Source organism: Poecilia formosa, unplaced genomic scaffold, assembly GCF_000485575.1.
Source record: "Poecilia formosa unplaced genomic scaffold, Poecilia_formosa-5.1.2 Scaffold17, whole genome shotgun sequence".
NCBI classification, from domain to species: Eukaryota; Metazoa; Chordata; class Actinopteri; order Cyprinodontiformes; family Poeciliidae; genus Poecilia; species Poecilia formosa.
This window is the reverse complement of record NW_006799956.1, coordinates 2,582,037-2,607,073: the sequence shown is the minus strand read 5'-3', so window position 1 is coordinate 2,607,073 and position 25,037 is coordinate 2,582,037. Positions and strand designations below refer to the sequence as shown.

Genomic DNA, 25,037 nt, shown 5'->3' with positions numbered 1-25,037 from the left:
AAATATTACATTTGACGCAAAAATAAAATCTTAAAGGGACAACGAACGTGTTAAAATAACGTCGAACCAAACAAAGATTACCCTGTAACTGATGAGCAACAAGTGGGTGTCAGTGGCCCCAGCCCGCCCCTCACGGTGCCATTAGACGCTCCAGTCACGCTGCGAGCTGCGACTTCCCAGCTCCATCACATCCACTTTTTTTTTCTTTTCCTCCACACACTCGGTCCTTTCTTTTTAAAAGAAGCGCTGCGGTTTATCCACACATCCCCGAAGGAACAAACACTCTCGCAGGATCGGTCATTATCGGGCACCTTTCTCTCTCTCTCTCTCTCTCTTTTTTTTTCATTTTTATTTATTTTTTTATTTTTTAAAATTGTGTGTAACACTCCTCTGTAATCCTCCTGATATTGATATTCGAGTCCCCCAATGGCTCTGCGTGTGGCGCTGCTCTGCTCTCTGTTCGGGCTTCTCCTCGGACAAGGTAAAGTCACCTTTGTGGAGGAGGCTGTCCGCGTGCGAGGACTTTTAATTATGTCGGGGACAAAAAATGCACGAGATTATTGGCGCTGATGTGTAAAAATATATGTATTAGAGCGCTGCACGGGAAGAGTTAGAAGGTATTTAGAGACAGAAGCAGATTAAACAGAGTGGGGACTTGAGGAAGTGATGGTTGTGTCTAGGGACTAGTCGGGGCTTGTGATGAAAAGCTGGGCGCTTCAAAGTGCTGCAGATCTCCATGGAAAACCCCTGTTTTACTACCTTGATGTAACCATGGTACAGAAAACTCTCCTGGCAGCTAATCTCAGCGTCAGCACCTTTGGTTTAAATCATTGCCTACCTGATTTATAAAAGGTGTGAATTGCAGTTCCTTCTGCCATGCAAGTCAAAGGCAATGTGTGTGTTTGATGTCACATGTGAATGCTAAGTTAGTATCTTACTAGGACAGGGGTGTTGATAGGATTTAAACACCAGGGGCGGAGGTGAGGTGAGCCCCCCAAAAAGTTAATCAAACCTTAAAATAGCAGCTTGGATTTGTTAAACATCTGTTTATCACAATTGTCTTGTATAAAACTGCTGATACAGAGTGACATTTTTCTGAGTGGTTTTACATTGAAATTAAATTTCAGAATAGAAGAATGGAAATATCTTTTACTGTCCCACAATGGGGAAGATGCTAAATGCATCAGTGATGTTTTCTTGGCTAATTCCTCTGTGTCCCTCCACCTACACTGGGACCAAGTTTGCCTTCCTGGTTAGCTATCTAGCTGCTTCCTCTCAACGGTAGATAAGCCGATGCTCCAACAAACTACACCACAGACGATAGCCAGCACTATCACAGACTCTACCTGCTAAGATTATCCTTAGCAGATGCTCTTTACTGAGCCTTCCTGTAAAGAAGGCTCAGACTCTTTAAGGAAAAATTCAAAAGTATATCTAACCACCTGCTGGCTTCAGCCTTTCTAACTCATGGTTACTTGACATCTTTTCACTGCAGTTACTATTATCATTAAGCAACTAAGAGACACAGCGGTGAAATCTTAAACTGCTGCTGAGCAAGTTACCCAACAGGTTGTTGCTAGGCAACCAAAGAGCGAGTGAGTCAGTTGATGCCACCATCTTTACTTATGCGGCTGTGACAGGTTGAGCTGCTAAAGCCTTTCCTTTTTTCTCATCTCCCAGAATGCCTTGTTGCTCTGGATCAGAGTTCAGTGAATGTTCTATCAGACATTTTATCTATTGATATCGATCACATATCTATCGCGATATATATTGTTATTGATTTATTGTTCAGCCTTACTTGAACATACCTGATTTAAATAAACTGATAATGCACATGTTATTACGGTTACGGTTGTATTGGGGGTGATTCTAAACACCTTAAGGAAGATTCAGCTTCTTTGTGACTGGACCAGTGATTTCTCAGTTAACTTAACCAGTGATAGTTTAACAAGTAATTGTTGGTTATTTTTTGGAGAGGAAACTTAAAAGTTTCAAATCACAACCGCAGTCTGGTGACTGGCATGATTATCCCCTGACACACACAACAGAAGCAGTAAAGTGTTGGATGCTAAAGCACATGGGTTGATTTCTAAGCTTTTACTCAAAAAGACGTCAATAGCTTGACATTACTTTGGACAGTCACTATTACGCTATTATTTTGGAAGTGAGCTATTGAGCCAGTGAGTGCTGACCATCAATCTTCTCTCTGTGCAAGACTTTTATGATCATCCAGGCAAAACAGAAAGCTCCCATTAAAAGTCCTGTGAGTGCGGCTTGGAAAGCGATCCGGTCCTCTGTTGTGATCCGGTTCCAGACAAGCTACTCTGCCTGGGCGGAGCTCCACCAGTGGGCTCGCTGGACTGTGTTTACATGAGGCGTCTAGACTCAGGCGAGCCACGTGCTGCTCCGCATGGACAGAATGGCCCTCGCTACCAGCAGCTTCGTCCAAAATGGAAACGAGCCCTTCTCCTGACAGACCGTGAGTCATAGAAACAGAGAAACCGGTCGCAGGACATCTGAGCCTGTCGGAGTAGAGATGGGTTACCCATGATGCCAGGCGGCAGTGTTTGTGGATCTAAACGTGTGATGTTTCAGTTTAGCTTGGGTGAGATGGAATAGCTTCATCACAAACCCTCTGATATTTTGAATATCATAGAATAACATGTTATTCTTTGAATCAGTCAGAAAATAAGAAATAACACACATTCTGTATAAATTTTATTTTTACTCAGTGTGAATGTTACAGCAAATAGGCTCAAATATATACGTACACTCCCACAAATATCCTGGAATAACTTAAGCCAAGGGTTGTAAGATTATGGCAAACATTACAAAACATGATTATTTTTGTCAATACTGGGATAATGATTATTTAAAAAGAGCCTTCTGTTGCAGGAAAACAGCCCCGTCACCAACCTGCATGACTGCTCTGTCACATCTTCATGCTTGCAGCTACAAATTGTAATTCAGCATGAATGTGTCGGTTTCGAAGCAGGATTTTCTTTTTGGGTCAGCACCCTCTCAGTCATCAGCAGTGTAAAACTTACATTCTAACCAAATCCATTTTATCTGAAGATAAGCATAATGGCCCAGACAGTTGAAACATGAACATAATTTGGTATTTAAGAAAAAAAAAATAAAAGGACAACGCAGACACACATCAAAATGAGTTTTATGACCGACACTGTAGGCTAAAAGTAGGCTTTTGGGAAGCACTGACATTAACCATTCCTAAAATTAGGGGATTATGTTGATAGTCAGGTCCAAGAAAAACAACAAAATAAAACGAGCTCCAACATTTTTAGTAAAAAAGAGAATAATGATTATTTAAAAACCAAACTTATTCCAGGAAAACATAACAAGTGGCTCCAAGTTAAGCCTTGCTTGGCTCCAGTAAGCATGTCATAAAAAATTTAATTTAGTTGTTTTTAAAAATCAATGTTGTTTTTAAGAATCAATCTTCTCTCGAAAAAGATTTCAAAATTCAAAGATCCTCGCCTACGATGACTGTATGTAAACATCTTACCGGCTCTGGACTACATTTGTCAATTTTCAGTCTATTTGTCGTAATGAGTGCCATTACTTGTACCTCCGTAAAACTGTTTGCATTTAGTGGTTGTTGTACATTTCCTTCTGCTCTTGCGGAAGAAGACAGACAATGCTGTAAAACCAGGCGGTGTCGGTCCAGACACTTGTCCTCCCAGCTCAATCTCTCACTATCTAAACTTGCTCACTCCTGCCAGGCCTCTCTCGGCAGCCAAGACAACCCCCAGACAAAAACAGCCACACAGCGCATTTCCCAATCACTCCTCAAAAAACCACAGCCAAGGTTCTGTTACCAAGACTCAATAAAAACCCATCTCAGACTTAGTTGGTTTCATCCCCTTTTTTGCCGTCTTGGGAGTCGTTTTTTTTTTTTTTTTTAAATAAATAAACAGCATGGCATACTAATCCTGATTCCAGCCGTAGGCAAAATTCTTCTTCTGAAGAAGAAGTCTATCTGCCAAAGCTTTTTTTTATTTTTTTACATTTGGCAGTTCACACAAACCACAGGCAAGTGAATGTACTCGACGTGATTGCAACGGTTGATTGTTTACAGAGCTGAGGCATTCCACATTCTCTAATCCACATGAATCAGCAGCCAGATCACCACAAAGCTGGTCGCGCTCCAGTCAAAAGCCTCTTTTGTGTCTGCAACAACATATTTATCATCCCTCTGCCTCAGACAAAATAAAAAAAAAATTCCTAATGACTGTAAAAGATGTTGCAGTTCATCAATCTTACCAAGGATATTAAAGTAGAAGGATGAAGTCTTCTTTTATTTGGAGTAGACAGACAAATATGATCATCAAGACTCAATTAGGAGTAACTGCGTCACAGAGAGTTTGGGAGTGAACTGAACCGTTCGGAAAAAGTATAAATCGTGAAGTATAAACTTTCTGATGGTGGTAGATGTTCCCATGTTGTATGTTGCCAGAGTCAGAGTTCCAGTTTTCCTGGTATAGTTTTGCGTAGTTAATATTCTACCAGTGGTAGACCACAGCTAGAGTAATTTCAATTAGAAGAACGGCGGAAGAAATTAGCACAGGGGTGTCCTGCATGTTTTAGTTCTCTCTCTGCTGGTAATAACCTTCTCAGCAGGTCAATGTTCTTCTTAGACCTTCTAATGAGCCATTATTTGATCCAGGTGCGTTAAACCAGGGAGAGAACTGAAACATGCAGGATGCCGGCCCTCCAGGACCCACTTTGGACACGACTGGTTTAAACTCTTCTACAAACATTAAGAACGGGTCAGTCTCTGGTGCTCAATGGATTCCAGTATTGTACCATGATAGGACGACTGCTAAAGCACAAAAACAAGAGGCTGCCAACTTTCTTGAGTCAGTAAGTTTATATGTCCTTTATATTATAACATGATATTGAGAGGAGCTTAAGGGACTACAGTAGGCTTGGATGGGTTAGGTTCACCCAAACCCTTTACATTAACACTTAATTTCAACGTATCAGTGGTGTAAAGTATGCTACTGCTAGAGTCCAAACCCATGGAAATGTGTTCTTGGAGTGGCAAATCATGCCTAGCTGTCTGGAAAGCCGATGGACAAGTCTTAGTTTGGCGATTGCCAACCAAACAGCGCTTTTACCCGATGCCATTGTGTGTGGCTGTTTTTTCAGGAATGGGGTTTCAGTTGTAGCAAAATAAACTCTTAAAGCCTCGGCATGCCAAGACATTTTGGACAATGATATGCTCTGTAGGAACTGTTTTGGACTGCTTGACCTGGTACCGACTTACTTAAAATTCTGTCCTACAAAAACATAATACTGGCTGTTCGCTTCAACTACATTTTTCTTTTGTTTGCTCCGAGTGTTCTGACAGAAAAGGGGAAACAAATATTCAGTGTTATGGTTCCTGCATCATCTCCAGTCTGAACTCAAGATTTCGGATCTTATTTCTGAGTTCTAACCTCAGTCCATCCCGTCCAACATCAGCGTCTGATCTCGTGAATGCCCTTCTGAAAGAATGACCAGAAGTTTCCAAAAAGAAAAAGCCAACGTCACGTTAAAGTAGTGAACCCATCCCGAACCCAGCGTCCCCACCTGGCAGACATAAAGTTCTTGTCTTTGTGTGGAAAATTTGAAACTCTTCTGCATCAACTATGTCACGTTTTTCCTAAAATTGTTTGGTAAAGTGCAACATAGTTTCAAGAAGTTCTTACAGCCGCCTACCACAAAGTCCTCACAAAGCACCTTTCATAATTTGCAGGGTGCCGCACAGTGTGTTAGTCATTCACACCTCGCTTCTTCGGAAAGCTTGAGCTGAACCCGTTCCAGTCAAACTACTACCAAAAAGGTGGATTTCATAGTTTTCCACCCTTGGTAAGCATGTTATTTTGTTGTTGTTGTTTTCACAGGAGAAAAGCACACCGCAGTAGATGATTGCTGTAAAAACGGCCAGAAGCATGCGAACGATAACAATGACTGTGCATCCCTCCCCCTCATTTCCTCTTCAATGACTTGCAGGTAAGGAGGCGCTCATTCGATCCCAGTAACTCAGTTCTTGTTAATCCAGCGGGGTCGGGAAAACCTTCACCTCTTTTGCCACAGAGTTTCACTTTCCGTCAACGCTCTGTCAGTTGCCCCTTTTGGATCTCGGCCTGTGCTGGGAAATTTCTCTCTCTCCTAATTCAAAACATCTTTACCTTACTCCCGCAAATCTCCGAACATATTATTCACTTCATATGAGAGCAGGAAACACTAATAGTGATGGGATAATAACAGGTCTCCCTGTAATCCTAGAAGGTGTTCTGCCGCAGGTTGAAGGCCTCCAAGGGCCAGAGACCTCTGCCCGCGAACACGAATGGCAAATGCGTTTCCCATAGCCAGTGTGACTTATCTTACATTCCTCAAAATTATAGTGAGAGTGGAAAATCGGAAACGGGGAGGCATTAGCGGCGCAGGAGGGTGTGCCTGGAGGTGGACGCAATCGGGCTTATGGTCACAGAAGATTAAGACGAGGGCTTGTTTCAAACCAAATGAATACCTCGGAGGTGAAACATGATATTAAAGAAGAAAAGCAAAGAAGAAATAGTATCGGCGATAAGGAACGAAAGGATATTAGGAGAACAGCTGTGGCCCTTGATGGGTTTTGTAGAAGCGGAGTATGGCTTGACGTAAATTAGAAACGATGCGGTTTCTTATTGGGGGGAAAAGTAGTGGCGAGCTCCCGCTTCTGTTCCTTCACTGCAGCCGCTTAAAATTCAGAAAACTCTCAGAGATATCAGGAAACTTTCGGATATCCTGATATCTCAGAAACGCTCATAACTGAGGAAACTCTCAGATATGATCTTACACACATCCGAAAAGCATGTAAGATCACACTGGGTCACCAAGTCCCCACCGACTTCAAGTGCAGAAAAAGTAATACGAAACTTCTACCTGGTGCGCCTGTCTTTTTTAGAGTTTATACTTTCCTTCGTTGCTGGAAACAGCAACGAGAAAGATCCAGCAGGGTTTGTCTGTTAATTCTTCTGTGAGGCAACTCAGGTCAACATGACGAAATCTAATCTGAGTTCAAACTGTTTTTTATTGTTTGTAGAAACTCTTCAAAATATTGCTTTTGATGGTAATTACAACGTCCGTATGAACTGACTGAGTTTTTGCAGTTTTCTAGGATGACATCACTGATGTCTTAATAGTTGCTGATTCTTGAGATGCTGCTGATGCAATGAAACTGCATTTCCCAGCAACCGTTAGTCACCTAAGCGGTGGCCAGACCTCCCTTTTTCTGACAGGAATCGGCAGGTTTATTATGTACGAGTGGCTTTCTCTAATGATAGGATTCTTGTTTGGAGTGCAGAAGTTAGTCATACGTCTTGAACTTTTTCCACTTCTTGTCTGCGTCAAAGCGTTTTATCGAGATTTTATGTGTTAGACGGACCACGTAACACTACACAGGAAGTTTGTTGGAGTTCACAGGAAGCCGCCAAAATCTAAATACGGGGCGATTCTTAACAAAAAGAGGGAGGAAAACACTTGAGACAGGACATCAACCCTAAAAATAACAGTGGGACTTCACCCTCTAACCAGGTCGATGACGTCATACACACAGCCAGTCCCAGAATGTAATAAAAGTTCAGATTAAGGCATATTCATGTGTATGAATGGCCTAGTCAAAGTGCAGACTTAAATTCAACAGAGTAAGGCAAGACTTGAGAACTACTTTCTGAATCTAACTGGACTGAGCTTCAGCTTTCTTGAGAAAAAAAAAGTTCCTTCTCTAGATTAGAGGCTACAAGCTTTTCATCCGTTTTATTTTATTGTTTTTTATGGTTTTTAATGTTTTATATGTTGAGCACTGGGCCATTTTTAATCATGTCATATTTATATTTATTATGGATCCAAGTCAAGTTTTCTGTCTGACAAGTTAGCTGACTCACATCACTGTAACCAATTTGATTGATTGGTTGACTAATTGATTGATTTTTCTGCCATGAGTGCATCAAAAGTCTTGATCCATGGGGATGAATAGATTACTTTTTTAAAAAAAAAAAACCTCTACATCATTTGTCTTCCACTCCACAATTATACACTTTGTGTTTGTTCAGTAGAAACACATTACAGTCTGTGGTTTTGCTGTTGTAAATCTGAAAAACAAAGTGTTGAGAATATTCCAACAACAAAAAAACACTGATGATCGCAAATTCTTCACTTGAGGCCAAAAGATATGTTTTAGCTTTAGAAACAACTGCATAAAAGCTGCTTGCTCCATAAAGTTTGTTGACAGAATTGACTGTAAAAGCAAACCCCGGGGGTTCTGTGTATGTTTTTTGGGGGGGTTTTCCTTCTGGCAGGATAGCGCAGGAGCAGTGCTGTGTGTCAGTGCTGGAGGACAACATGTGTTCCACCGGCATCAACGTGGCAAAAGACCAGGGAGTCTGCGATTCTCTGCTTGCCGGCACCTGTGAGACCAAGACAACAAAGGTGTGTTCGTATTGCATGTGGAACTAAATGCCTTAAGATTTACAAATTATACCTCATAATCCGGAGAATATCAGTATGGTGCAAATAAAACGAGAACGAGAATCTGTGGCAAGACTTGAAAAGTGATGTTCTCAATCCATTCTGATTGACCTTAAGTGTAAGAATGAACCAAACGTGTTGCTGTAGACGTACAGAGCAGGTAAAGATATATCCCAAAATGCTGTGCGTTTTGATCCTTCATATTTAATATTAGTTGGGGCTGGGTTTTGGTCTGTTACATGAAAATCCAAATAAAATACATTGAGGTGTGCAAGTGTAATGCGACAAAATGTGCAAAAGTTCAAGTAAACTCTGGAGTTGTTGTGTTTTCTCTTGATGCTCCAGAGAAGCAAAACTGCCAACAATGCACCTGTTTACTTCACATTCATTTACTGAAAAACTACTAATGGTGCGCTTAGTTTTTCCAAGTCTCTGAATACGATTTTTCATTCACCTCACAGAGCGGCCCCCTCTGACAATTTCCCCACTCAGCTCCTTCAGACTAGCCAGCAGCAATTAGCAAACATCTGGTGGAACTGAGCTCACTATTGGATCTGCTTCTCAGTGCAACGCTGGTAAAAACGCTTTAAACGGGTTAACAGAGTATCCATGTTGTGATGACTTCCTGAAGGTGGAGTGTTGGAGTGAGTAGAACTTTCTTAAAGAGACAGAGGCCGGATTTCAAGGTGTTAAATTCCAACGTCAAATTTCTTCTAAGACATGTTTGATTTTCACAGCATTTTTATAACAACTTACTTGATTGTGATATGAAATGTGCAAAAAAAAAAAATAATAATAATATTGGCCCTTTAAGGGCTGGAATTAGTTTTTTTATTCTCTGAACATGTATTTAGCTTATTTTTGTTATAAGCAGATATCAAACAATAGTCTTTCTCTTTTTGTATCGTCTGCATGTGCAAGACGTGGCATGCCACTCCGGGGAGGATCTGAGTTTGCTGCTGTCAGATGGATTATAAATTCAGATCTGACTCCAGATCTGTTCGCAGGCTCGCAGCCAACCATTGTTTAGCTCTTCTGCATTCGCCACCGCCACACTCAAACCCAAACTTACCCATTCTGTTGTCACAACATTTCACCCATCAACACATCTGGAGAGAAAAAGAAGAAAAAAAAATCCTCTAAAGTGCAGGTTTGGACGTTTACTCCTGAGATAGTTGTCAGCAGAACGACTTGTCTTTGCTTGATCGCCCGCGAGGTTCAGGCTTGCACCTAAAATGCTCCCCAGATGTTGTGGATAACAGAGGGCGATCTGGGTAATAGGTAACGCTTTCTCCCTGCACCGATGTGATGAGATAATCTAAAGTTGGGTTTTTGACGCACAGTTTGTCACCTGCTTCACTCCGAGACCAGATACGGACATTTTAGATCGACTTCAAGAATTGAGGCAATCCAAACTTGCTCACTTTTGAAGTGAGAATTGCATCGATGACACACACACATAACACTGCCAGATGAATCGGTATTTCACCAACAAGCAATTGGCCAACAGTACAAAGTCATAAAAATTTGGTTGATTACATCTGTGTTGTAACAATGCCTCACGGCTATAAATTTTGTGCGACTGGAAAGCCCTTTTTGTTCTTCTTGACTTGAAACAAGCTTGTGAAAAAATGTGTTTGATAACTTAAGGGAACATTCATTGTTTATACCCGGTTGTTGTTCTGGGGTCACTGGTGCTTATCTCCAGAGGTCGTTGGGTGAGACATCAGGACAGGTTGCTAGTCCGTCACAAGGCTTTACCTAAGGGAATACTCATGATTAAGGGAAATTTAAAGTAAACTGTTAACTTCTGGGGGGGTTTCTGGTTGCAGTTTCTTCAGAATCTCCGGTCTGAACTGATTGAGCGATCACTCTTCTTCCTGACAGATTGTCACAGTGATAGACTGAGAACGCATCAGCCAGAGGGGGATGATGTCATCTCATCATTGTCTTCTTGTTTTTCTTACCGACTTCCTGTCCAGGATGTTTGTCTTTCTGAAGCATGTCAGCTGGTGTATCTGTCCGTTTTGAGCTCTTCTATCTGGCCATCCGAAAGAGTTTAAACAAATTTAATCAAAGTCTAAACAGGCTGTCCCTGGGTCACACTTCAACAACCTCCAGTCTATCCCTTTCCTGTTTTCATTCCTCGGCTTTCTTCTCCTGGAACATGGACTCCTGATAATCTGTTTTTTTTTTTTTTTGTTTTTTTGTAGGATTACGTGATTGACTTGTGAATCATTTTTTCTTTCTCTCTTTATTTTTCTGTTCCGTTTTGCACAGATGTGCTGCGACTGTTGTCTTCTGGGGAAAGAAGCTCAGGGGCTGAACATACCCTGCGACCACAACCTGTCCGTGGGCTACCAGTGCAGCCTGGTGTCCCGGGCCTGCTGCATGGACGGAGCCTCAGACAACCAGACAGCAGCACTGGGACAGTCTGAATGTAGGTACAAACTCTTGAATCATGTGGTTGAAGGGTGAAAACAAACTAGAAGGAAAACAAAAGAATAGAAGAAATCTATTCAAAATGGTCTGAGTGGTGACATTGTGCCACCTGGTGGACAAATATTCTCATTGTCATGCAAATGCAACAAAAGGGAAAAAAATGCTAAGACCCTAGGTTGTGTTTGTGCGTTTTGTGACTTCAACGAATGATTTATTTTACAGGTGCTATACAATAGTGTTTTTGGGTTGCTTTTCCTTGAAGTTAACCCTTGCTAATATTAGAAGACAACAATTTTAAGGACAGAAATGAATAAAAAATATTTTCTATACAAAGTGAACACTTTAAGATGACAAATCAAGCTTTTTGGGGATTGTAACAATAATGTAAATTGTCACAAAAAAGGAATGACTGGCAAACCTTAGGTTATGAGTGCACATGCTTTCCGAAAGAATAATTCCATGCTTGTTTCATTGGTAAATTAAAAGGATTATAAAAGCACCGATTGAAATTCTTATCCTGCTGAAATTATTAAAATTGTTATCCTGCTTAGTAGCATGCTAGGAAATAAATAAAAATGGAATTAAGTTAAAGTTATCTCACTGATTTGTTTTGTTTCCTAAACATATTCCTTACAGCTGATTTAGAAAACAGTGCTGTTGATATAACATATTAAATTGTTGCATAGATGCAGATAAATTGATTTTCTTGAACCCACTGCAGGATTCAAAGACATGCGCTAAAGTATCACTTACGTAACGGAAGCAACGTGTGGCTAGACGAGACCGAAACCGAATTTTCAGGCTTTCATTCCATATATTATACATGGTGGCAAACTAACACTGCATGACACCATGAACACACCAGCCTCACTGTCACATGCATTAACTGTAATTCATGTTACAGTGAATTGTAGTCTATGGGAAGACATAAAATCGTGACAAAAGACTGCCGTAGAGGTTCAACAACCCAAAACGTAATGCACGACTTCCTGTTGGTCTGTCACATAAAATCCTTCTCTTTTTAGCTTCCATAAATGAGTAAACAGTTTTGTTTTTTAGGCAAGCACTGTCAAGCTTCTTATCTTTATGAAAGTGAGTTTTTTTAATGAGTTTTTATTGATAAAACTCATTTTAATGAGTTTTTATTGATAAAACTCATTTTAATGAGTTTTTATTGATAAAACTCATTAAAAAACTGTCAAAATAAATCACTGTGTTTGCATTCAATAAGTGCTACTTAAAATTGAACAATATTGAACATCTTTATCACTGATCAGTTCCTCCGGGATTTTGTGTTTTTTTGCAATCAGAATAACAAATTTTGTGGTGCTAATTAAGAACTACTCACAAGAAATATTGAGATATTTGCACTCATGTATGGGAGGTAAATGTGACATTCTGTCACTCGCCGCATCGTTTACAGACTATGACTTGACATCAAGAAAGGCCTTGGCAGTTGTGTAGTAGAAGTGGGAAATACCACCGCCTGGTATTTTAGGCGGTATGCTAACTTGGACCCAACATTGGGTCTAAGGTAGCATCACTTAGACCCAATATTTTTGACCATTTCTGCAGTAAACTCACAGTTAAGCATTAGTGCCAAAAAGTGTGGAAATTTGTTGATTTTGAGTGAATTGCCACAATCTCGGAAAAAAAAAACTGTACTGAGAAGAAGCTGTTCTGGGCCGTATTTGGCCCTCAGACCTTGAGTTTGAAACATGTTTTAGGATGTCATTTATTATCAATATGGATCTACCGTCTCATACCGCAGGTTAAAGGTGCCATTTGTATTTAATGAATATGTTCAGGGTTTATTTACGCTCTGTGTGTCGTGCAGTACCCAATCAGGACAGCAGCTCTGTCGTAGCAGTGGGAGTTGATCCATGCAAAGGTAAAGTTTGTGAAAACCAAACAGATGTGATTCCCTATCTAGAGGCGATCAGGCTTCGACACAATCCTTCCTGGTCTGCGTTGTTTCTCAGGGAAATGTGACCACGTCTGTGTCGGGAGTGACTCCTGCGCTTGCATGAAGGGCTACAGACTCAAACCAGACGGGAGGAGCTGCGAGGGTAAATGATCCCGTCAATTAATGTTGAAAATGAAAACAGGAGGCGATCGGGGAGCGCGGTCCTGTCAGGAAGCGGCGGCATAAAGAGGTGCGTGTCCTCCTGGTTCCTCAGACATCAACGAGTGCCTGCTGGGATCCAGCAACTGCCGGGGGGGAGAGCGTTGCATCAACACCGAGGGTTCGTTCCGCTGCATGAGAGAGGTCAGCTGCGGGACCGGCTACGAGCTCACCGAAAACAACGACTGCAAAGGTCGGCTGCATGCGTCCTCTTTGTTTGTTTGTTTTTTTCTTTTCTTTTTTTAGCTGGTCCTCACGTGCGATGTGTAAGTTAGCGTTTCTGTTTTGACTGCATACAGACATAGATGAGTGTGAGACGGGGATCCACAACTGCGGTGAACAGTTCACGTGTCAAAACACCCAGGGGTCGTTCCGCTGCGCCCCGAAGAACACCTGCGGCTCGGGCTTCATCCAGGACGCGCTCGGAAGCTGCATCGGTGAGATCATTGTTTCGTGAAGGACTTTTTTTTTTTCTGCAGAGCTTTTGGATAGTACGACGGCGTATCGGGGCCAGAAAACAGAAATTTTTAGATTAATCTCAGAAATTTTCTAGAGAAAAAAAAAACAAGGAAATTTCTGAGCATCAAAATTCAAATATTTGCGAGAAAATCAGAGAAATTTTGAAATCAATCTCAGAAATTTCCAAAAGTTGAAATGTCCAACTTTTTTCTATTTATTTGGTGGAAATTTACTCCCTTTTTTATATTTACAATGGCTCTCATACGCCGTCGGAGATAGAGGCCAAATGTTTCAAGGAAACAAGAAAAAAAAAAACACATGTTGGCAATTGTAGTTGTGCAGAAAGGAGTTTATTGTCTGAATAGATGATTGACCTGCTTCAGGTGTTTTAGCTGTTTAGGGACGATGTTAAAAATGCACTGAATAGAATTAAATTTTGATCTCTGTTTTTAAACTTTGGCCAGACGATATAAACTGAAGTTGATTTTCTTTCAAATAACTGAGTAGTAAATGTTTTCTATTCTTCTCTGACCAGGTTTTCATAATTTTTATTGAGAGCAGAGGCGACGTCATGCCACTGTGTGTGAGATCAGTCACACAGACACTGAAAAAAGCTCATCTGTAATCTTCAGTAACAGTATCTATACTGAAGAGTGTTGTTTTCTTGTGTGACCTGATACAGCTTAATGTCAAACATTCAATGTTTGGTAAAAGATTAGATTTTTGAATAGTACTACTACTACTACAGCTACTACTACTACAGCAGTAAAGCACTAGATTTCAGAAGTGTCAGAAATGATCCAGTTGAGCTAGCTGAGGGAGGATTTACGTACGAAAATCTGTTAACCTTGTTAATGTTGCCAGCCGCCATTTAAGACTTCTACGATATTTGTTGAGGAAAAGTAAACGACAGCCTAATTTAGCTCTGTGTTCATGTTTCCAGACATCAACGAATGTGTCTCCCAGTCGAGTCCGTGCCACCGAGGGCAGATCTGCGTGAACACGGTCGGTTCCTTCATCTGCCAGAGGAACTCTGTGAACTGCGGTCGGGGATACCACCTCAACGAAGAGGGCACGCGCTGCGTCGGTATGACAGCGAAACCGCGCCTCGCTTAGGCGGCAACCGAGCGTGGCTTTTGCTCCGCTGAGTTTGTGTGCACATCCCTGCAGATATCGATGAGTGCAAAGGAGCCGAGCAGGTCTGCTCAGGCCACGCTTGCATCAACCAGCTGGGATCGTACCGCTGCGAGTGTGAAACCGGGTACAACTTTAACAGCATCACCCGGCTCTGTGAAGGTATAAGCTCTTACTAGATCTGTAAAGAATACTTCATTTATCTTCTTTCTTATACTTTCTATTATAATCTGTTTTCTATTTTTTTATTTATTTTAGATATTAATGAGTGCAGGCACTACCCTGGACGACTATGCGGTCACAAATGTGACAACACCCCTGGGTCCTACAAGTGTAGCTGCACCACAGGCTTCCAACTGGCCAGGGACGGCCGGAACTGCGATGGTGAGAAAATATTCATCATATTAAAGTTTTGTTTTAATTGTCAATTATTAATTCTAAAAGTGAATTGATACACCTTAAGACTTACACCTTAAGTCACAACATTGTGACACTTCAAATGAGAAAATAAGGCTCCCTGACAATATGGTGGACAATGAACATGGTGTCATCTCCCTGACACCAGGTTTTAGAAAGGGCACAAGGTGCTTTACTACACATTCATCCTTCGTGACATGACAATGTGTGTTACTGATAAAAAACTCAATTTCACACTCAACCAACCAGAGCACGCTGTTCCACATTGGTACTTTTAGAGGTAAAGTACAGGTGGAGTTTAGCCAAGTCACACAGAAAATACTTTCCCCTGGTATTTTGCTCCCAAACAAAATGTTGGCACAAACTGTAGGCTGCATCTAATGGTTACTATGGAGACGGGATGACCATCTCCATAATAACGGAGACGGTTACTATGGAGTGGTTTGGGGAGATGGGACTGTTTGTCCTGTCAAATTTATAACCTTAGGAAAACAGGAAGTAAATAATCAATAATTAAAAGTTCTCAGATCTACAGTTACATTTATTTTATAAGGATGAATGCTTTCGTTTAGAACCATGTTTCCTCCTTTGTAGACGTGAATGAGTGTGAGAGCAACCCCTGCAGCCAGGAATGTGCCAACGTGTACGGATCCTACCAGTGTTACTGTCGCCGTGGCTACCAGCTCAATGACATAGACGCCATGACATGTGAAGGTAAAATGAAAGACCTTGCTCTTGCCTTCTGAATATGCTTTGACAAAATGAATAAATATTTATATTTACATAAATGTTTGCCCTGTTTTGACTTGTTTCGATGGGTGTTTGTTCATCCACGCAGATATTGATGAATGCGCCCTTCCCACTGGCGGCCATATTTGTTCCTATCGCTGCCACAACACACCGGGAAGCTTCCACTGCTCCTGCCCTGCCAACGGCTACACGTTAGCAGTGAACGGGCGCAGCTGCCAGGGTAAGCAGCGGCGTCGATTCTGGTCGTTGCTGAATTTTGTTCGTTGCAGATTATATTTGCGAATGTGTGTGTTTTTTTTGTTTTTTTTCTCTAAACACTATTTTTTCCCCAATCCAGATGTTGACGAATGTGTAACGGGAATACACACATGCACGGAAAACGAGAGCTGCTTCAACATCCAGGGCGGGTACAGGTGCCTGTCCTTCGACTGTCCCAACAACTACAGGCGTGTTGGACAGACGTGAGTATCTGAATGATTACTTTTGTAATTGTTTATTCTTCTAATAATCTCTGACGATTAATCAGATTTTTAAAAATTGCCATTTTCTGCAGATTTTCATTTCAGCACATAAGCCTTTTTTTCTTAAATGCAAAAGGTTATATTTTTGTACAGTTTTGGGTTAATTGCTGCTCTTAATATGTTGGTCTTTCAGCAAATATCCTTTTTTGAGTCTATCTCCAGTTAGCGGTTAATCGATGACTTATTTAGATGACGTTTATTTGAATTAATCACGATTAATCTATTAATTGTTTCTGCCCTCATCTTGTCACAAAGTTAATATTAGCAGGTCTTATGTGGATCACACAGTGCTCAAATTAGGCCTAAAGACTTGTTTGTTTTTTAAAATTTGGTCCATATTCATAAGTGTAAATCATTGTCCTGCATGCTCAGTCTGCTTCATGTTGGAATGATTGTAGAATCCATTTGACTGTAGCATGTTCTCTCTTGTCGAGATAGATGATGAAATGCACATTCATATTTTTCTACCTTCCATTTTTGTCACTTTTCTGACTAAGTAGCATTGTGTAAAAACAACAGTTTGAAGAACCTCTAGCATGTTCTCTCAGACGACACCATAACCGACGTTACCCTGTTAAAATTCATGTTTTCATTTACTGCATGCAACGCATGGTTATTAAAAATGAAACCCCTTCTCCCCTCCCTCTCCTCTGATCTTGCAGTCGATGCGAACGCTTGCTTTGCAACGACACTGTCGTTTGCCCGATCTTGCCCCTGAGAATAACCTACTACTACCTCACGTTCCCCACCAACATTCCCGTCTTCACCAATATCTTCCGCATGGGCCCCTCCCACACGATGCCTGGCGATGACATCCAGGTGGCGCTCACGGCCGGCAACGAGGGGGGGTTCTTCAAGGCCGAGCGCACGCCCACCGGCGGCGTGATGTCGGTGGGAAGGCTCATCGACAAGCCGCAGGACTTCAAGCTGGACTTGGAGATGAAGCTGCGCCGCTACAGCACGGTCTCCATTTACCTGGCTAAGATTCTGGTGTTTGTCACCCAGGAGGAGCCCAAAGTACCATACAACCCCTTACAGGAGTAAACACAGGACTTGTTGAGGATTAAACACATTAGTTTACTATTAGAAAAGGAATGTTTCACATAATATTGATGATACGATGTAGATGTATATTCTTCAAGATACAGGCCAACTCTACAATTATTGGCACCCCTAGCAACAAGGTGTAAAAAGTCTTAAATAAATTCATATTAAACTATATCTCATGAAATATTTTATTACTTGGTCATACTTGGAGCTAGGTCTGTCACAATAACAATTTTTTCAGGAAAGAAATTTTCTCAGAAGCTATAAACAATAATAATTGTTGTTTTGAGGCCATTTTCAAGTGTTATAACAGTAATGGCATAGAAACCCAAGAACACATTCTCAAAGATCAATAAACTTTATTGAACATTTAACACTGGAACTGGAAGACACTTTAAATTTCCAAAATAAATGAATAGAACACCAGAAGCAAAAAATAAAAATATGAAGCCTATGTAAACAAAATTGTCGCTCAAGAAAGGGGCTGGTTGAGAACAAAGCACCAAACTGAAGACTTTTGTCATCCAGTTTTTTGGCAGAAAGAGATTTAAAAAAAGACAAAGACGATAAATTGTGCAAATGGAAATTATTGAGCTCATTTTATCATGTGATTAATTGATTTATTGCTTATTGTGACAGACCTGCCAACCTGTGAAGTCTCCAGTTTTTGGTCGGGAAACTACCATATCTAACCTCTCTTTCCCGTCGTGTTCCCATAATAATATTTTCTGGTAAATTTCCCATTTTATATCATATGTAGTCTCCGCCCCTGCCCCACCGCTCCGGGCGGCGAAACATTTTCCACATTTTCAAATCCAAAACTTCGCAGCAATGAGGCCTACCTGGAGCAGAAGTGACGTCCGACTGTGTGCGTGAGTGTCACTAATGTAAGAAATTGATTAGAATCGTGAAAGAAGGACAAATTTTACGTTTTAAATTGTCTTTAGCATCAAATGTTAGCTTCTAGCATGAGTAGCACAGTTAGCATTACTGAACGTTAACGTCAGTTTCTGCACGTACTCTCTTGAAAATGTAAACTCTTCTTTACTCTGGGATTTCCCAGTGTAAAGACGAAATGCTAGGGAATGTTTTGGAACATACAACGTAGGATTAAACCTTAAGTGAATATTAGGTGGTTGCTACACTTGCTAACTTCCTGTAAGCTATTGGTTAGTTGTAAACCTTGGAGCGTTTCCTGTTTTGTGCCGTCATCACATCCATCTTAATTCAATTCTGAAGAAGTCTGTCTTTCATGCCATCTCTCCTAGTTCAAATAATTATTTTTAGTGGAGTTGTTAGTGGTGCCAATAATTACAGTGTTTTTATTACTTTTTAAAATAATTATTGTTTTAATGACAAAATGTACTCAATGTAAAGTTTGAACATTTTTGATTATGCTACTGCAGTAGTAAGACTTTTTATACATTTTTATAAGAATAACCAATAAAACATGGATGACATATTACATATTAAACACTTTAAATCCAAGTTTTAAAAAAATCACTTAGTTACCAGTGACTGTCGCTTTAAATTATTGGAGTTTATGGAGAAATTATGTGTCTGGAAAGAATCCTATCTTAAGACTTAAAGTTGGAAAACAAAGTTTTCTCTTTCAGTATTTTACATGATCAATCACTTAAGCTCAAAACGTCATCTTTCTGGAGTGTTGTTGCTTTCCCATTTTAGTCGCTGCATTGTCACAGCCACAACTGTAGGTGGCGTCCTCGGTCCGGGTAAATGGTTAAACGGTAACAACCCTCAGCAAGCCCTGTGAGTGAGTGTAACTTGACAATGGTTGCATGATAAAGTCTGACATTCTGCAGCGTTTTATGGTTGCGGTGCTGGATGAACACTTTTCTATTAAAACTGAGATAGAAATAACACATGTTCAAGTCAAGTCCTGTTCCTGATAATGGGGCATTGTGGGGCTCTAATCAAATGCAGCGATGGGAGCCGTCAGGGTGGGAGGCCAAGTCGCAGTTGTAGGCATGGAGAGCTCCTTCGCATAGTTTCACATTTCTTGTATTCCAGTGGTTTCAGCAAAGAGGAAATGCAGCTGTGCATGCAAATTCTCCAGAATTCCATTCTGGTATATTGTTTAAAAAAAAAATATATATATATATATATTTTTAAAGTGACCACCATCTGTATAATAATTTGTGAACTGAAATCCCATAAAGTGTGCGTTTTAAATTGCTTTAGAAACAACAACAATTGAATTAGCTTTAATAGGTTTAACATTGTTGCTATGTGCAGCTTTATCAATGCAAACACCTTCACATTTACCACTTATAGGACCAAAGTGACCAGATTATGTTTGTAAACCAGATCGGGCCTAATTCATTGCTACTCCCACACCTCTTACTGTCAGGCACCACATGTGCGTCTCTCTGCAGCGGTTGTTTTTCATGCACATCTTTTTGGCTTCTATTGCATTTAATGTGAAATGCAAAGGTTTCCACTGCGGCTGCAGACCCCAAAGCAGACAGATAATCCAGAAGCAGGCAAAGTAAGTGACATGCGATGGGATGGAGCGGTAAAAGAAGGAGCTGGGTGGAAGGGGGGAGTCATGAGTATAAATTCTCTGACATGGTGCGAGGCTGCGGCCCAAAAGCCTGCGGCTTTTATTAACTGTAAATTCAGACGTCCCTGGGTTCCTTCTGTCCAGAGCCGTCGGGCCCGCGAGGATGCACTTGGTTCCTAGCAGGGATATGCTTAAAATGAGAGCCCGGCAGTGCACAGGTCCCCCCCTTTTCACCTCCTCCCCACCAGACCCCCCTCCCCTCTGACATTGAGTTATGGGGCTCTGGGCTCTGGCCGGTGGTCTGAACAATTTGTGGTGCGGCAACATCACCGCACACAAAATGAATGATGCCCTGCAGTGTTTGTGTTGGGGCGTTATCAATGTGCCGACTATAAATAATAATTACCAAAAAAACACAGGGCCCTAAGCTTGACCAGAGCACTTTTATGCAAAAAGTCTGCTTTTCTTTCTGGTCTGTAGGTATTGGTTTTTTGTTGGGGGTTTTTTTTTTCTCCCCTCGGCTGAGCCACGTGAGGCGGGGGAGTGCCGACGAAGACGTGCATGTGTTCATGTGGCTGAAAGCAAGTTTGCATGGATGAATGTAAAACTGATCGGCCAATACAGACATTTTTTTTCTATGTTTGCCTTGAATCACTTCCGCCTGCTTTTAAAGTGTCCACTTGCATGTTCAGTGTCACAAATTTCAGTGTATTTTATTGGAAATTTATGATGTGGGTCATGCAGAAGTAAAATGATAGATTATGTTTGTTTTAAAGGGGCAGTATTATTTAAAAAAAAAAACTTTACATCATCAAAAAACATACCTGAAGTGTTGTTTTGGTTCTTTCATGAATGCTTGAGAAATACTTTATTTCTAAATACTTTAAATCTCTCGTGGCAACCAAAAATGCTTAGTTGGACCTAGCCCCGCTTTTAAGGCACAGCTCCTCCTTGGAGTTGCAGTCTAGTTTCCAAGCTTCTGTCTCACACAGCAGCCCTATCCTCTGACTCTTCAACTCTGCTCCTTCAGACTAGCCAGCAGCAATTAGCAAACTCCTGCTGGAACTGCACATCTGTGCTCGTTATATGAGCTACTTGTCATTGCAAAGCTGGTAAAAACATTGTTCAAGTGTCAGCGATGTGGTGACTTCCTGGAGGCGGAGTTTCAGAAAGAGCAGAAGTTTCTTAGAGACAGAAGCCCAATTTACTAAGTCAAATTAGTAAATTACTAAGTCAAATTTCTGATGTCATATTTGATATTTGCAGCATTTTTGTAACTGGTTACTTGCTTGTACTATAAAATGATTCTACGTGCTTGCCTCTTTAAAGATAAAAATAACAAAGCTGCTTTTGCGTTCACCATCTTTCCTGCAACAAAATCAAGTACAACCAATTCCCTTCACAATCCAGCCACTTTGTATGCGAGTCTCTGTATAGATCCAGCTGTTCTGTGAAAGAGTTCGAGGCTCGTTGGAGACTACTGGTGAACAAATGGCATTGTGAAGAGCAAGGAACACAGCCGACAGGTCCGGGTTGAGGTTGTGGTGAAGTTCCAGGCTTATTAAGGTGATAAAACGGTAATCCAAGCTTGGTTCACTACAACATCTGAAAATAGAAACCATGTGGCACAGCTGGAAACCAAGGCAGAACATCGAAGAGAGAAGCAGGCCAGAGGGTTGAAGTTAGCTCACTAAAAAAAAAAACTCTTATGATTAACATTAAAAAAATCATTGAAAGGATTCAAAGCACTTGTGTCGGTTCAACTTAATTTAAGTTTTACTATTCACTATAGCCCAATTTAATATAATTGACCCAATCCAATTAATTTACTTTAGTTGATTAGGATGAACACAAATTTAGTTTAACTTGTTTAACAGTGATACAATTGCACTACTTAAACAAGTCGATCCATTTAATGGAAATTAAGTTAGCCATACAAATATGTTTTATGCTGAAAGATAAGGAGCTGCAGAGACACCCAGCTTCTCAACAGGACAGCTTTAGAGCGCCAGATATTTTAGATCCAAGCATATTAGTGTGGTGGAATGGTCCAGTCAAAGTCCAGACCGAATCTGTGGCTAAACCTGAAAAATGGCTCTTCACAGACAATTTCCATCCTGTCGGACAGAGTTTGAATTTGGCTTCAGTATATACAAAGTTGGTAGAGAAAAACTTCATAATACTTATAGACATGATTGGTTCTGAAGTTTGATTTGTGAAGCATTTTGAAAGTTGTGCATTGCTTTCCTTCCTCTTCACATTTGGTCAGCATTTTTTTCTTTTTGTTGCACTGTCATACAAAATCCTAATGAAATACACACAAATTTTGGTGTGAAGGATTTAAAAAAATAAAAAATAAATAAATAAAAACTTTTCTGAATATTTTTGCACGGCGCTGCAAGGAGTGCCATGCGCAGTGGGGGTCCATTCACTCTTTGCCGTCTTCTCATAAATCCACTCCCTACCTCAGCAGCTTTCACCTCGTCCTCCAGAGCCCCGCTCAGGCGGCGGTGTTATAAACTAGTAGAACATTTTGTGGGTTTGGCCTGGACCAAAGCAAAACTTGGACCCGCCCGCTAATTGCTAATTACAAGCCCCTACAGTGCCGGCTTGACTTTCTGTCGGAGGGGCTCCTGTCCGCGCCGCAGCTCCAAGTGGGCCCGGCCGTTGGAGCTGTGGTGGGATGGGTCCCCCGAGGAGCACCGGAGATCCACAGCCCCGTGACTCACATGTGGCTGTGTGACCGCCCGTGCGCATTAAATTGACCCGTACATGGCAACTCTCATGTTTTTGTAACCCAATATAACCACAGACTGACATCTCTCCTCCGTGAAGGCCAACCGTGAGCGGCCTAATTTAACATCAAGGCGTCTTTTTTTTTTTTTCCTTTTAAAACTTCCTCGCTGTTTCATAGACAAAGTGTTGATTTATGAGGGCGTTAATGCGTTCAGAGCATCTCATGAACTCCTCTTGCAGCAGACAGGAAGTGAAAAGCGATGTTCCAGGTGGCGTTGGCGTTGGGAGCCTCCAGTGTCTCCGACCTGTCACTGATTAGTCTGTGGAATAAACAAAGTCCTAAATAATAGGATGAGAGCGGCCCCAGGGGGAGAGGACGGGGAGTTGTCGAGTCATGTTGCTCACAATTTAGGAGTCTTTTAGAACATTCCCTTGCTACATAAATCCTCCTCAGGAGATTATCTGATGTGAAGCTGGGGATGCTTTGCAAATCCAAATATTTTCCCTGAGCAGGTTGTGGATCATTCTTTGTGAGCGCAGTAATTCATTTCCCACACAGCGTGACATGGGGCATCAGAAGAGCGTCGACGGCGGCGCGAGTCTCCACAAGCTATAAAGTCTGGCTGTAGCACGAGCGTTTGGCTGTTCCTGGTTTATTATTCTTCCTAACCGCACGGATTTTGATTATTCCTAATGCTGAGGGCTAAATCCAGCACCCTTGCCGTCTTGAACAGACAGTGTTTGTGTAGCAGCCATGGAGGGAATCCCACTGAGTTCTTGATTATGTAGTGGGCAGAACTCTTCGAGTAGCTTGTAATTGTGAGCTTTAGAGAGCAAAGGTATTTGACTGTGAAAACTAGAAATAGAGAGCACCTAAAAGTCAGAGTGTGATTTATTCTCTCCTATAGAACTCCAACGCTCGAACGATCTGACACGGTCCGCTGTATAAAATCCTGTCAGCCCAACGACATCGCCTGCGTTCTGGACCCCACGCTCTCCGTGGCCCACACCTTTTTCTCCTTGCCCACCCTCAGAGAGTTCACAAGGCCAGAGGGTAGGTTCACGTTCACCTCTATCTTTCCTCCTCCTTTCTCTTTTTTTTTTTTTTTGCAGGCTCCGACAAGTAAAACAAACACCAGAGAAGTGCAAAAACTTGAGAAAAGGTTCTGTATGCTCAACTGAGATTAGCAGTTAGCATGGATCCCCATGCGTTATGCGTCCGATGTCATGTTTTTTTTATGTGATCAATCCTTGATAAAATTAATCTCAGGTCCCTGTAATGAAAAATCAAACAGGCCCAATTCAATGCAAATCTGTTCTGTCCTATTCATTCTAATATAATCTATTTTAGAGTTAGATTACAATTCCATAGAGAGTGTAGATTAACATAACTCACTACAATTAAAGATTGTCCAGCTCAATTTAATCAAAAGCATTTGCACACATACAGATTTTCATACTTTTGCTTTTGTCACATTTAAACGCCACAAGATAAGATAAGGCAACCTGATGATAGCATTTATGCTAGCTTTAGCCTTTTAGCTAATTTTTTGACTAAAACTTAGCTAAAATAAGAGATACTGTGGTAAGTGGCCTCAAAAGAATTTTAAATTAGCCAATTCACCGTTCAGAAATGGTCTACAAGGTGAAGACTTTTCAACTGCTAATATGTCAAGAACTGACTCCAACTAATTTCACCATGTAAGCAGACTGCAAGATGCTAAAAAAAGTCTCCAATATCAATAAAATGCCATCACACATCCTGCAGCAGGTTTTTATTTCTCCTGATTTCAACATTCATGGCCCTTCAGTCACAAAGACACTGCACTTGTTTAACCACCAATCGAGGAAGAGGAAACCGTTGAAGGACAGATTGATGTTGGCCAGAGAAGGTAGTGGTCAGCAGCTGTTACAATCTAAAGACCCGTTTTTACCCTGAGTCCAGCTGAATAAACCTAATTTGGAACCACAAATGTTCCATGCCCTTTTGAATTATAGCTTGTAAGTTGCAATAAATATCTATTCATATTTTTTGATAAAAAAACAACAAAAAAAACACTATTTTATTTTAATTTTTAGGTTTAAAAATAAAACAAAAAATCATGTAACCTTTGCCAAAAAAGATATTGGATGTGTTCTTCTGTTAGATGTTGATGTGGAAAATTATGTAACAAAAAAAAAATAAAACATTCTTCCTAACATAATAATCAGAAAGATGGAAATCTTATTGGTACTTTTAGTATCATGCTCTTGTAAATAAAAAAACAAATGTACATTTCCAGCATAGAGCTGGAGCAAGAACTAAAACATAAACAACAAAAATTGTTCTACTGTTCTAAATACTATTGAGGCACTACCCTAAACA

General features: G+C 40.9%; 1 protein-coding gene across 2 annotated transcripts in view; it reads left to right on the top strand.

Moving 5' to 3' along the window:
- The first annotated feature begins 325 nt into the window (after window positions 1-325).
- The window catches only part of fbln1 (fibulin 1), a 39,829-nt gene continuing 15,117 nt past the window's right edge, over window positions 326-25,037 (top strand). Inside the window, exons 1-15 of one of the 2 annotated variants that reach the window (XM_007546754.2) lie at window positions 326-481; window positions 5,910-6,018; window positions 8,349-8,478; window positions 10,798-10,957; window positions 12,797-12,850; window positions 12,942-13,028; window positions 13,140-13,277; window positions 13,384-13,521; window positions 14,487-14,630; window positions 14,714-14,839; window positions 14,936-15,061; window positions 15,689-15,808; window positions 15,933-16,064; window positions 16,182-16,305; window positions 23,581-23,726. In XM_007546754.2, the coding sequence (XP_007546816.1) occupies window positions 427-481; window positions 5,910-6,018; window positions 8,349-8,478; window positions 10,798-10,957; window positions 12,797-12,850; window positions 12,942-13,028; window positions 13,140-13,277; window positions 13,384-13,521; window positions 14,487-14,630; window positions 14,714-14,839; window positions 14,936-15,061; window positions 15,689-15,808; window positions 15,933-16,064; window positions 16,182-16,305; window positions 23,581-23,726 (1,789 nt within the window). In that variant the 5' untranslated portion in view covers window positions 326-426. Of the gene's footprint in view, window positions 482-5,909; window positions 6,019-8,348; window positions 8,479-10,797; window positions 10,958-12,796; window positions 12,851-12,941; window positions 13,029-13,139; window positions 13,278-13,383; window positions 13,522-14,486; window positions 14,631-14,713; window positions 14,840-14,935; window positions 15,062-15,688; window positions 15,809-15,932; window positions 16,065-16,181; window positions 16,306-17,027; window positions 17,969-23,580; window positions 23,727-25,037 lie in introns of those variants that run through there. The other variant, XM_007546755.2, reaches the window with a different exon arrangement.